General features: G+C 36.2%; 1 protein-coding gene across 2 annotated transcripts in view; it reads right to left on the bottom strand.

Annotated features, from left to right (window-relative positions):
• The window catches only part of BNIP3 (BCL2 interacting protein 3), a 37,652-nt gene extending 24,843 nt beyond the window's left edge, over window positions 1-12,809 (bottom strand). Inside the window, exon 1 of one of the 2 annotated variants that reach the window (XM_065237378.1) lies at window positions 11,783-12,809. In XM_065237378.1, coding sequence (XP_065093450.1) covers window positions 11,783-11,861 — 79 coding nt within the window. In that variant the 5' untranslated portion in view covers window positions 11,862-12,809. The remainder of the gene's footprint in view (window positions 1-11,782) is intronic. The other variant, XM_065237376.1, reaches the window with a different exon arrangement.
• Window positions 12,810-13,308: the final 499 nt, after the last annotated feature.

The raw sequence follows: 13,308 nt of genomic DNA, 5'->3' as shown, positions 1-13,308 counted from the left end.
GCACTACCATGCTGTACATAAATTGTTTATATGAAAGTTATTCAAAAAATCAATTTACCTTGCACCTGACATCCACCTAGCCAAGCACGTTTTGCACGAACTACATAATACTTTTGGAATCCACGGTTTGTCAAAGTCTCCAGGATCAATTTTAAAATAAAGCCTGTATGCAGTTTGCAACGAAGCAGTGAAATTGACCGATTTTGTAAATATATAGTTGCCACACGCGTAACAAAACTTTTGAGGATCATTTTTACACTTGAATTCACGTTTTGTCGTATACATCGTTAAGCAATGTTAAAGAAAGAAAGCTGTCAAATTGAGTTGGTTGCGTTAGGTTCTCGCCGAGCGGTCTCACAAACACTAGCGTAAATTATATTGTTGAAAATATCCCATTTAATTTTGCGTGACAGCTGGTAGTGTTAGTGAAATGCACCATATGCATACACGTCCGCAGAAAGGCTTACTGGAAGTGGTGCATGAACCTAGGAGCGGGACAACGACCAATCTTGGAACATTCAATTTCCATGATTTTACAAAAAATTTCATAACTTCGACAATTTCCAACCGATTTCATCCATTAAAGGCTCATTTTCTCCAGTTTTTAATGGACTTTAAGAATAAATTATGGAATGATTTTTTGAATCTTTTTATCCCATTAAAAATGTTGATTAAAACAAGATTTTTATGGAAAATTCGCAGGAAAAATAAAAAAAAAATGCTGTAAATTTTTAAATAACTTCAAAATTAAATTTTTAATCAAGACACAATATTCTAGTGAACGATAGCAAATTTATTTAGCTTCATTTTCATAAAAAAAAATAAAATTGGTGCTCTAGTTCTAAAGATATTGACATTTTAGTAATCGTACTTTTGTCCAAAATTCAAAAAATCAAAATTTTTGTGTATCTCAAAAATGGCTCTACTTTAATTTTTTCTGACCACGGCATTGAATTCAGCGTAGGATTTTGCATTAGAAACGTTGATCAACCACTAAAGTTCACACTTTTATGTTGTTTTGTTAACTAGTGTAACCTACGGTAATCTCTAAAAATTGGAGATAAAATCGGAAAATTTTGTGCAACTAGAATTTCGATAGCTTCGATCATTCCAAATCCTTCCAGAAACATAACATCAGGGTACTTCTGGAACACACTGAAGGATTTGTGAAATGATTTATGTTTTTAATGTTTAAATTTCTTGGAGTTCCGGCAGGTTCAGAAGTTTTTTTTTTTTTTTTTCCTTTTGGTTTGTTTTCCGTCGATCTTGTTTTCCGTGCTGTGCACCAATGCTACCGACGTCAGGGAGGCAGCTCCCACAACTGGACCCTACCTATCGACCCATCAACTCATAATCCGCCTAAAGCATGATCTTATCTTGTTGATACATATGAACCCATTGATTGATTATTTGTTTTCCATGATTATTTTCCATGAATGTGCAGTTTATTAATTTAAAAAGAAAAAAAATCAGGATGTTTTTGACTGTGACTCACTGTATATAGAAGTCACTTGGATTCAATATACTGAAAATTAACGTATGAAAATTACTGAACTCAAAATCTCTACATGATTTTAAACAGAAAATTTTGATTTGTGTTCAAGTAATTTCACCTAATATTTCAGTTGGAAACAGAATTTTTAAAGAACAAGCCGATGAAAAATATTTTCAGAAACCGAAGAACGAATCCAACTAGCATTGACCAACATAGCGTCAAGTTAAGAAACTCACCCATTTACAGCACAACATGAGTTTCTGTATGTTTCCATCTTCCATATTAGGGTGCCCAACACATCGCTAACCATCCGTAATGGGAAAACATAGAAGTAAATACCAGATGGAAAAGCTACTCGATTTACAAACCGGTTCTGTAACGACCGAGTACGTAAACATTGTTGCTGCGACAGTCAGCATCACACCTTGATCAATTTCCACTCTACTTAGGTTAAATGTCAGATGGATCTGTTTGCTTCAGGTACACTTGCAACGAAAGTTTCTTCATTGCAAGATTCAGCATTTACTGAAATTCAGCATGCACTCGATATAAAAAAAACAAAACGCACACGTTCCGGTCACTGAAGCACACAATTATAATCGGGTTGAAGTAAACGAACTAGAATGTTTTATCATAATGCATTGTTTTAGCTAGCATTTATTTAAAAACAAACTATAATTAGCTTGGTCCTTGGCATGTACCTAAGTCACCTGGAAGAGCAGAAGCTCAACCTTGATTTGCATGATTCTGAAGTCCCTTATCGTGTGGAGGAAGTGCTTTCCATTTATTTTGTTTTGCAAACAGTCTGAATGCGCCCGAATAAAAACAAATATGAAATCTTTTTTCAAATAATATCAACAGCCTTGGCACTTGAAAACGAGATAAATACTGAGGTAAACATTTAGCTAGCCTTTCTTTTTAGCTCATTGAGTCCATAGCAATAACAGTCTACGCTCTTACAGCGCACAATATAGAAGCAAACAGTAACACAGAATAACACGCGCACAGTGAATGTCCTCATCTAAAGAATTTTGCAACAAACGCAACAAACTGAGGCGTTGGGTAATGGCAGTGTAAATTAACGTTTAGAATATCTTTGTTGCGTTGTTTATGAGAATATCTGTCACTGAGAATAAAAAAAAAAGAAAACGCCTTTGCTGCCTGGCGCTGTTTGCAGCCAAGTCTGATTTGGTTCACTCGGACCGGTGCGGTGATGATTCGCACTGTTGAAAATGGGAAAATTGTAGAACAATTTACAATCTCAGTAGCATAAAGAATGAGTATGAAATGAGACAAGAAACAAGATACTACGGATTGTGGGCGTTTCGAGTCGAACGTTGTTTACATTGGCAACGATTTTATTTCCGGGAAATCCGCATAAGTGTAAATAGACTACAATGAATGTGTGTATACTACGCTTCACTGCTCGTCCTGCATCACATAGAACTCAGTGGAGCGCAACGGAATTCAACAGCTAAATAGCAAATTATTGTTAGTAGTAAAAACATAGTATTTATTCTCGAAAATAATAGACCAAGCAATGGATCAAGCAGTTTTGGCGTCACCTTCTACCAGCGATTGCACAAAACTGGATCAACAAATTGCTATTTTTTTAAATGCACAAATATTGGCTACCATTCTCGAGGTTCTAGAAGAAAAAATCACGAAATATTGTTTTGTGTCGAAGTTCGAGTGGTAGTAAACGTCATTTTAACTGCTCGAATGAAGTGGTTAATTGTGAGTATATTCAATCTTTGTTATTCAATGACAATAAACATTATTCTTCTTCATGGCATTACGCCTGTCCTCAAGCTATGTTTTGTTTTGTAGCCGAATTTTTACTTTAGTGACTAGGTTGAGGGAAGCCCCGATAAATAATGATAAATTCCAGGCTGGTAGTGCCCAAAAAAGTAGTAATCTGATCAAATACCTAGTTAAAAAAATTAAATTGCGATCATCAAATCAAAAATCATCATCATATTGATCTAAAATTTAATCAGATAGCCTCCCATGGGCATGGAGGTTGACGGTACTGAAGCAAAGGGTTATGTTTAGTAGTTTAGTAGCTTTATATTTGCAACTATGATGATATCCTATAGTGAAACATATTACCGTCATAATGCTTCAGTATGCATCAAACGATTAGTTCTTTGTTTTTAATAGAACTTCCATGATGAGGAACTGAGAGGGCTTATAGCAATTGAGTGGAAGCAACCCTGTCAACAATGTACGATTTATGTTTCGAAAATTTTAATGAAAATAACGATAAATACGTTAAATGTATTCATCTTGTTTGTAAGTATGTGTATTTAAGTTTGAATAAAATGATTATCTTTGACCTGCTCATAAATATAAACGATGATATCCGATTTGCTAAAACTTGTGCCATTATCTATTATGTTAAATTCAGAAGTTATTGGAATTATAGCAACAGGATTATTTTCCTAGAAAATTACTCGAATTCCCGGTTTTCCTGGTGAACATACAATACTGACTATTTCGCGGTTTTTCTGGTGCACTTGCCACTCTGAATAATGCTCCACAACCTCTAAATTATCATTGATGTTGCTTATAAACATAGACCAATTTGCATGCATCTTGGACATTTTTTCGAGATCTTTTGATCAAGATTCTGAGACACGGAAAAAATTTACGATCTCGAATTTAATATATTTTAAGAACCCTAGGACCTGACAACATTTTGAAAATCTGGACCCAGGAGAAAGATTCGAAATCTCAGACTTAGAATAAACAACGTAATGATTATAATGATGCTGAGACTTAGAAAAAAAAAACGGGGATCTCGGATATGGAATTGTGCTAAACATGTTTAGTTTTGATTTGTTTAAATTTTTAATGTAAAGAAATAGGGTAGAGAACTACTTCGGCCTAATCGCCCATTTTGGGCCTATCGAGCAGAAAACTTCAAATAAATCCATGATTTCAGAGTTAACCAGTCAATTTTGCGTTTAATACGATACTTTAGTTAATAAGCTACAGAACGAAGTCAATGAGAACGCGTGATATGAAGGTTTGCACTCATTATTCCCAAAAACAAAAAAGCGCTCCGATTGAATCAATTTTTATCTTCATCCGATAGGCCGAAGTGAATTCATTAGCGTTTCAATGGCGTTTCAATGCGTTAGACCGAGTTTAGAATCCGTGGGCCGAGTTTGGCGTCAAGAAGCAGTGTTATACTTTTGAAAATATCTCAACGATTGGTTTCTCATTATCAAATCTTACGTACGGAAAGGTAAATAAATTTGGAAGGCATCAATGCTAATAACATTCCGTTTGGTGCTAACCTGCGCTAGATTAAGAAAGACTAAGTGCGAGTTGTGCTTAATAGGCCGGAAATGGGGTAGTTAACCCTATACAAAAACAAATAAAATATAAACATAAACAGATTCAACAACACGAGAATTTAAAAAAAAATACAAGGTTGGTGGTAAAATTTACAATAATTGAAGAATTATTTCGAGATAACTGCCACTCTGAATAACACCCTGTGGTTTGGATTAATATTTTGTTGACAAAATCATTCGAAGATCACTAATCAGACAGCATTTGACCATGGAGCATTCTATTAGATACAGTGGCGTTTCCTTAACCACAATCTACCTGTGCACCAACTCTCAAAACATAAACAACTATCAAAATATTGCTTGCAATGGATAGATATCGAATAAACTAAAGGATTAAATGTATTTTTCAATCGATTCGAGGATGAATGTAGCAATCTGGTTTTGAAAGTTGTTGAAAAGGTAAAAAGTGAGGTTACAGGCCGCCACTGATTAGATATAAATATGTTGGTTGAAATCAATCAGGTCTTGTTTTCATGGACAAATATGTTGGTTGTAATCAATCAGCGGTTAGTCTTCTGATATGACAAAATTTATCCGGAATTTACAGAATCAACCACCGAACCCGTCACTATCCTAACACCCTTTTCAACAAGATCCTAAATCTGAATTAGGGTTTTGGGTTTGTATATCGAAGAACAAATTTAAAAATTCAGTGGCTTTTCGGTTTTCTCAATCACGATGCCCAGGCTTTGCTCTGCTGAAACCCTCGTCTTCAAAAAAAAAACTGCAGAGCAAGTTCCTTCGTATCATCTACTGCCTAACCTCGAAGTAATAGTGGAGTGTACACCTTTGTCGTTTAAAAGTTGTTTAGATTGTGTTGCCATATACCTGGTTGTGTTAAATGTTTCCATGATTTTCTGAACTGTCCATGATCTAGGTAATACTGCCAAGAGCTGAAATTTCTCAGTTTTCGTTGTATCGTCAGTTTTGTTATCATCTAAGTTTGCTTCTGAATTAAGTGCAAATATGTGCTTTCTAATTCTTTGATTAATTTCATGGTATTTCTTCACAGCATAATTTACACAACTTATTTTTTCCTATCAATTGATGATGTCAAAATCAGTGTTCGGAAAATCATTCTCAAATCTCATTAATTGAGCCTCCTTGTGAGAATAAACTCGCGTACGAATGCGGCAAACAAAATTCACGCTTGAGATTCTCATGCATATTCACGCACTCATACTCACAACGCCGAAAAATCATTCCAGCTTTAAACTTATAAAAACCACTCAAACGTCAATTGATATCATGTCTATGCATGTTGTGTTACTTTTCCAGCCCCTGATGTACAAGCATACAAGGTGATTTTTGCGACGTTGAATTTTGCAAGGCAAAACTCATAGGCGCATAAACTCATGCATGAGATTTGTGTTTTTGAGTTTTTCCGAACACTGGTCAAAATACTAGATCCTGACTTGAAACATTTATGTTGATATCTTGTTCATCGCAGTTCAATAACTCGTCGCTACTTGATAGTTCGGTAGGTTTAGAAAGCTGTATACGACAAGAATCACAAACTTTTAATTTACTGTTAAGTTGGTTCTGTTACGCAAAACCCAGATCAACCAATTTCTGTTTTTAAGATTTTAAGTTGGGTGATTTTTATTAAAGTGCATTTTTTTTTCAAAGCGATCGGGCAAACAGTTTTCGAGTAAAAATTTTCTGAAAATAAGCTTGATATTTTCTATATGCCATTTTTAAAAATAAGACTGGATTCAAATTGGCGAAATGAAGATGCAAAATGGCATAGTCGGTCATAAGGAACGTTTCTGCAAATTTTCAACCAAATCAAAAAATACAAAAATAAACCGATTTGTGAATTTGTAGGGAATTGCTCACTTACTGTTAAAGAAATTGAAAACATTCAAAGAAATCGCCTGTAGATAAAATTATTTCGTCTTTTTGCAAATCTACTCAATTATTGTATGGATAAATCATCAAGTTCAATCTTTTGTAGGGGTAAGTGGCGGGACCATCGTCATAATCGATATTTGAGAACGCACATTACTTCTATCAAGGGCACACATTCAATCTCTAATAGCACTGTTATTATATGTTTCCTACTGAACATAAAGAGCAAGGTATTCTCATAGAGTTTACAAAACAATATTACATTTGGGCAGAATAGCATTTCACAAAAAAAAACTAGAAATTAAATTAGTACACTTTCACGGACAGCAAGCTCAACAAATGGCGGTAGTGTGTAAACGTCAAACGCAAAGAAATTTTCTTTCAGTGCCACAAGCAATGTACTACCAATTAAGAAAAAAACATAAATTGACCGTTAAATACGTGTTCAATGAACAATATGCAAGAGTTATGTCTGTGCTTATAGCTTATCTCTAAACGAATGAAGCCCGATTCAAAATAAATTTGGACGCATTCAAGTGATCATAACTCAAGAATTAAACAACATACACGGTTGATCAAAACCTCAAACAAAAGGGTATTTATTCAGCTTTCAAACGATATATAACAAGTTATTACATTTCACCGTTTCGAACGAACTGCCATACTTTACTTGTGATCGATGCCATCATGATCTGCACAGTCGCTGGTGACACTGTACCGGTGAACTTATCCCACTTCAAACGCATTTGTTGTGCATTTGTCACTTCTTTACCGCATCCTCGAAGTTTTCGCTTGACAATTGCCCAATATTTTTCGATCGATATGAACTCAGGGCAATTCGGAGGATTAATCTCTTTGGCGACGAAATTAACATTGTTTGCAGCATACCATTCTAGTACCTCCTTAGAGTACTGGCAGCAGGCTAGATCCGGCATAACGTTGGTCTTGTGTTGCCAAATAAAGGGTAAAATCCGCTTTTTCAGACACTCTTTAATGTAAACCTTAGACGTCATTGTGTGAGATGTGATGAAAACCTTGGTTTTAAGGCCACAACTGCAGATTCATTGCCAAATCATTAGTTTCCGAGCAAATTTATCAGCAAAAACAAATGTATACCTGGAAGGGACATCCCCACGACCAGTTGCCAGGTAAAATTTTCGTCCGGGGATTTGTTTATAATCCATTTGACATATGTTTCGTCATCCATTAAAATACAGCCATCAAATTTCGTCAAAACTTGTTCGTATAGTAATCGTGCTTGCTTTTTGGCCACTAAATTTTGTTTCAGGGAGCGATTCGGATGTTTACTGGCACAAAAATACTTATATCCTTCTCTTGAAAGGATGTTACGCACGGTGGAAAAGTTGAAATCGTATTTCTTTGCCAAATCACGTATGGAGACACCTGGGTTGCTTTTCACGTACCTCAACACCTTTCTCCTTAGCTTTTTTCCCCTAGTGCCACTTTTATGATAGATGCGCTGTGCTCTATCCACACTCAGAGTATCCTTGTAACGTTTGATTACAAGACTCACCGTTGACTTTGGGAATTTTAACACTTTTGCTATTTTTGAGGCAGACCACGAAGGGTTCTCTAGATGTTTGTGTACAATTAATTTTCTTTTCTCAAGTTCCATGATCCGTATCGAGAAAAACTTTTCACCAATTTCTTCGTCAATGAAACATCAACAAATGCCTGTCAAACGTTTTTTGTTCCAACCACCAGGGACGGTGTATTAAACCGTGCGTCCAGATTTACTTTGAATCGAGTTTTACATCATATCAAGAAGACTAACAGCTCTTAAACTTACTTACACAAATGCCAAAAGACAGACAAAATCTCACTATCTATTCCTATAAGGTTAAATCTCAAAGCGAACTTGATAACAAAGATGCCAACCTCAAAAGAAAGGTTACCGTATTTGCTCATTTTTTATCCAGTGCTGCTCAAGCGCAGTGCTACAGTTTTTGTCTCTTAAATGCTGGTAGGGTTGCCAGTCTTCTTGATATGTTGTCTTCAATTTAAGAAAAATGTAAAGAAATTGCAATTGCGAATCTTCTGACAATTTCCCCGTCTGCGGTTATTTTGAGTAGAAATTGTTGTATACGTAAACTGCATCACTAATTAAGTGCTATGTTTTGCATTAAACATAATAAATTAATACATTACTTACGATAAATTCCAGCTCGAATTAACTTTTAATACCGTGCCGAGAATAATACCGGTTGAAGCTTAACACCATACATGTTCTTAAATCAAATTTGGTCTTTGAATCATGCATTTGGCATAGAATTGCAGTGTTTTCTGATCTAAATTCAATGGGTTTCAAATAAATCACGCGAACAAAAATTTCTACCGTGATAAAATCGAAACTGCTACTGGGATGCAGGACACATTCTCCACCAAATGAGTTATTACCGTAAGATGGATATAACTGTCGAAACTCCGAAGAGACGAACCAGCTAAGGGCTGAAAGTCTCTATAATAAAGTAAAAGAAGAAGAAGCACTGTCGAAACTCGAACACCTTCCAACTATGATTGATTTAACATTTGTATGTATGCGTGAACTCACCTCACCCATGTTTACAAACAAGCCCCCGTGAACGAGTAAGGCCATAATAATTCAAAATCAAACTGTATACAGTCAATAGACAGTCTGCAGTTGTGTTTTCTTTTTTGGTTTCTGTGTTGTGCAGAGGCTGGTATATTTTGATGCGACAAAAAATAATAAACATAATAACAAAAACGAAGTAGTTCACCTTGGGAAGCCAGCGCACACTGAAGCTATCGAATTTTGGTAAAAATTGCTTATGGCTTCGTAGCGGTTTTTATTTTATTTCATGGCAAACAAACAACTGACGCATGACTGATAAAGTATTTAAAATGCGCACAATGGGGCTATGAGTATTAAATCAAGAATTATTTATAGTATAAAGAATACAATTACAACTGGATGGCGAAATTATCACAGCGAGCCAATCAACACGCTTCCTTCCATTAGTTTTCGATGTAGCATGAAACAAACTTCTATTTAGATTTCACCGCACCACTCGTTTAGTTGTTTATAAACAGTACACACTTGTATTTGTGTGCAGGCATTTAGTGCATTTGCCTTATTAAGATAATGGTTGCAAGACAGCATGCTCTACTTACTCTGCTAATGTTTCATATGCGTGTGAATGAGTGGGCACAAATTGGATGTTTTATTACTTCCACTTGGTGCTATCGAGTAATGGTGAATCCGCAAAATAAAGATTTTTGTGATTTTGTATGCAGCGTGTTTTATCATAGTGAAAAAGTGTGTACTTAGATAACAAAGATTACAGCTTAAATGAAATCATTCAATCCATAACAATATTGGAAACACATATTCTGGCATGTGTATATAAAATATAACAAGGTCAAGCAGCAAATCAACATGATAAGCTCATTCTACAAGCCTCCTCTGGTAAAAGTGATGACGGTTGTTTTGAAGTTTACCTATCACGTTGTTTCCTACTCCTACATAATCACTCAAATCAGCTGTAACCAGCTAATGAAAACTCCTTATCTCTTGATCTCCATCTTTGTTTACGTCAGAATGATGCTGTAAATAATGCCACGTCAATGCACATGGCATACAAAATACCAAAGCACACAAAACAATATATGTACTAGCGACCGGTATGTATGAAGCTTGATTGCACTTTTTTAGATAAAGCGACAGTTTCACTCGATTTTCTGGACACCAGATGCTTCGTCTCATTAACAGCGCATGTTAATATACTTCCAAAAATAGAAAACGATGTCAACGACACATACAACTGGCTGACCATTCTGAATCATTCCCGCTCTATCTCTCTTTCGCTCTGGCAATCTTACCGAACGGTCTCGAACCATGTTTGTTTATCAGTGCTTCCGCCGGCGATGCTGACACCCAAGCACAGAAGTAGATTTTCTAGGCCATAAGAGAGGTCTTTGTAGTCTGAGTTTTGTTTTTAATCGCGTTTGTGAATGCGTTCTCCTTTGACCGATACCTATGGTTTGTTGATATTTACTCTGTGGCATCGTACATTTGTTATTTGTTTATTGCTACTTTGTTGTAACCGCCAGACTCTATGTATTATTTTCCAGATAAGTTGAAACACATACATTATGTGCAGTCGAATGAAAGTTCACAGGCAATACATACAAAACGGTTGAGCTACATTACCCCGAATGTCATTTCCCTGAACGCCATTACCCCGAATGGCGTACGGAGAAGTGACATTCGAAGTAACGGCATTTGGGATCATGTAGCACAATCTTACAAAACATATTCATAATTTTAAAACTGAGATTGCGTAAAATTCATTTGAGAATTTATTTTTATTAAATTAATTTATTTATTTTTTTATTTATTTATTTCTCTATTTCTTCAACCAACGTAGACTAGTACAAAAAAAAAGCAGTTTATTTTTCTTAAAAATAAAAATAAAGAAATAAATGGTTTTGACGATATGGCCGGAAAATTCTCCGCATTGTAAGAGTCATGAGACTGAATTATGAAATAAACTAGTCGACTGGTTAAAAAATCTCAATAAAGAAAAAAATGGAACTAAATCTGACTGGAAACGGCTAAAACCTATGATGTGTCACAGATCACATTAGAAATATGAAACTAGTTCAATGGAAGTCATTAGAAGTACACAGGACCACACTGGTCACATCCGGACATGTTCCTACGTGGAAGTGGCCAGTTCCTGACTAGAGTCAAAATCCAACACACGATACCTCAAATCACATGAGAATTCAAAAAGTAGTTCAATGAAAGTTATCTAGAAAGCCCGGGACCACATTGGTCACATCAGTCACATTAGGCATTTCACAATAGTCTACAGTATCGACAACGTATTGCCTAACTACGTCGCAATAACTCCGAATGAAAGTAACCGGTCAACAACAACAACAACAATAACAATGGCCAATAATGGGAAAATATGAAATGATAAACAAAAATATGCCACTGCAAACGTGGCAACGCATTTACTGATCTTTGTTCCTATGAATCATAGGAAAAACCTATTTAAGACAATTTTCCATATGCACTTACCTCCTAACAAATCCTCACTGTTTCTAGGCATTGCTGACATCTTGTTCGTTTCACTTGTTAAGTTGATAGATTTGAACATGCTCTGCCTTTCTTTGTTTGGAATGTACAAAGGTATCCCGAATTGATCCACAGGAAGATATCCTATGCGCGCTGATGCACGAAAACAAGCGAAAAATCAATTCTCCCGCTTCACTATATTTGTAAACAAAGGGTCCGAAGGTGTACGTGAGACTCGTCAAGCAGCCAGAGCCGTGTCTCCTGGCTACACGCAACAGCGAACAGTAGAACGGTGAATAAACAAAACACAGATACAGGTGCACTGCCACCCGACGCGCAATTTGTTGTGAAACTCACACACTCTCTCTCTCTCGCACTACTGTTTACGTCGACTAGTTTTTTAGCGAACTAGTTTTGTTTTCTGCGACTTTCAACATAGAACTAAACGATTTCTGCCTTGTAAACAGTCAGACATAAAGTATTGATGTCTTAAAGGATGTCAAAGCAAACGATTTTCGACTTCTTTTCTTTGTTTACATCCACAGTCTGGAACACATAGGAAAGGTGTAATAAAATGGCGATCACAAATAGATTTCAAATTTGCATTCTAATTACAATGTCAAGCAAAAGTTTTATGAAACACTACTCTGATGGAACTTTTAAAACGGCCCGCGTCTTCACAGTTCAACCAACGATTCACTTTTGCAGTCAATTTCCCTGTGATGTTTTTCCAATTGCCAGCTGGTCACTGCGCATTTGGACTCGGCACATAAAAGAATGAATCAAAAAGGCTACGTCGTATTCGAGCAATCTTGTTTTATGCACGATGGGGATGGGCGACTGTACAAAACAACAACAGAATCGAGTTACTCTCCCAGTGTACGTCATACAATCTCTCTTGCCGTTTCAGTACACCAGTTTGCGCATCTCACAACTACAAATCGAAATCCCTGTTTTTCCCTGTTTAAAAACCGAAGAGACTCGCGAAAACACGACTTCACTGTTTGCAGTTCAACTTTGTTTTGATGTTCGTTTTGTCCAGCTCTTTGTTTTGGTGGTGATTCTTGCGTACGTGACGATTTGTAGTTTAGCAAACAACCACTGAAGCGCTGTGTTTGCAAAAAAGAAATGAGGCCTGCCAGAAAGTGAGAGTCTTCTTGCGGATGTCGGTGGCATCTGTGATAATTGAGGAAAACTACTGTCATACCATCTGCGCTATAAAAGCTCTCTGAATCAAAATTATGGAACAACATGAATGTAGCTTTATACCACATTTACTATAAACTCGTCAATGAACAACTGTGGTAAAATGGGCAAGCACTCAAAGCAGAAATGCTATATCAATTATCAATTTTTAAATTACTTTCATGCACATAGCCTTAGCCAGCAGGAAATAGGGGGGATCCCTAGAGTGATAGATGTATAGGTGCTCATGTATTCAGGGTTCGTGTTGGTGAGTTATTTGCCATTCATTATCATGTAAAGTTCACTAATTTGCCATAAACAGTGCAAAAAAACGGTCGTATTTG

This window comes from Ochlerotatus camptorhynchus, unplaced genomic scaffold (assembly GCF_037179485.1).
Source record: "Ochlerotatus camptorhynchus isolate MF236.1 unplaced genomic scaffold, CSIRO-AGI_Acam_v1.1 ptg000610l, whole genome shotgun sequence".
Lineage (NCBI taxonomy): Eukaryota > Metazoa > Arthropoda > Insecta > Diptera > Culicidae > Ochlerotatus > Ochlerotatus camptorhynchus.
The sequence above is the reverse complement of the archived record's forward strand: the minus strand, read 5'-3'. Positions and strand labels throughout refer to the sequence as shown.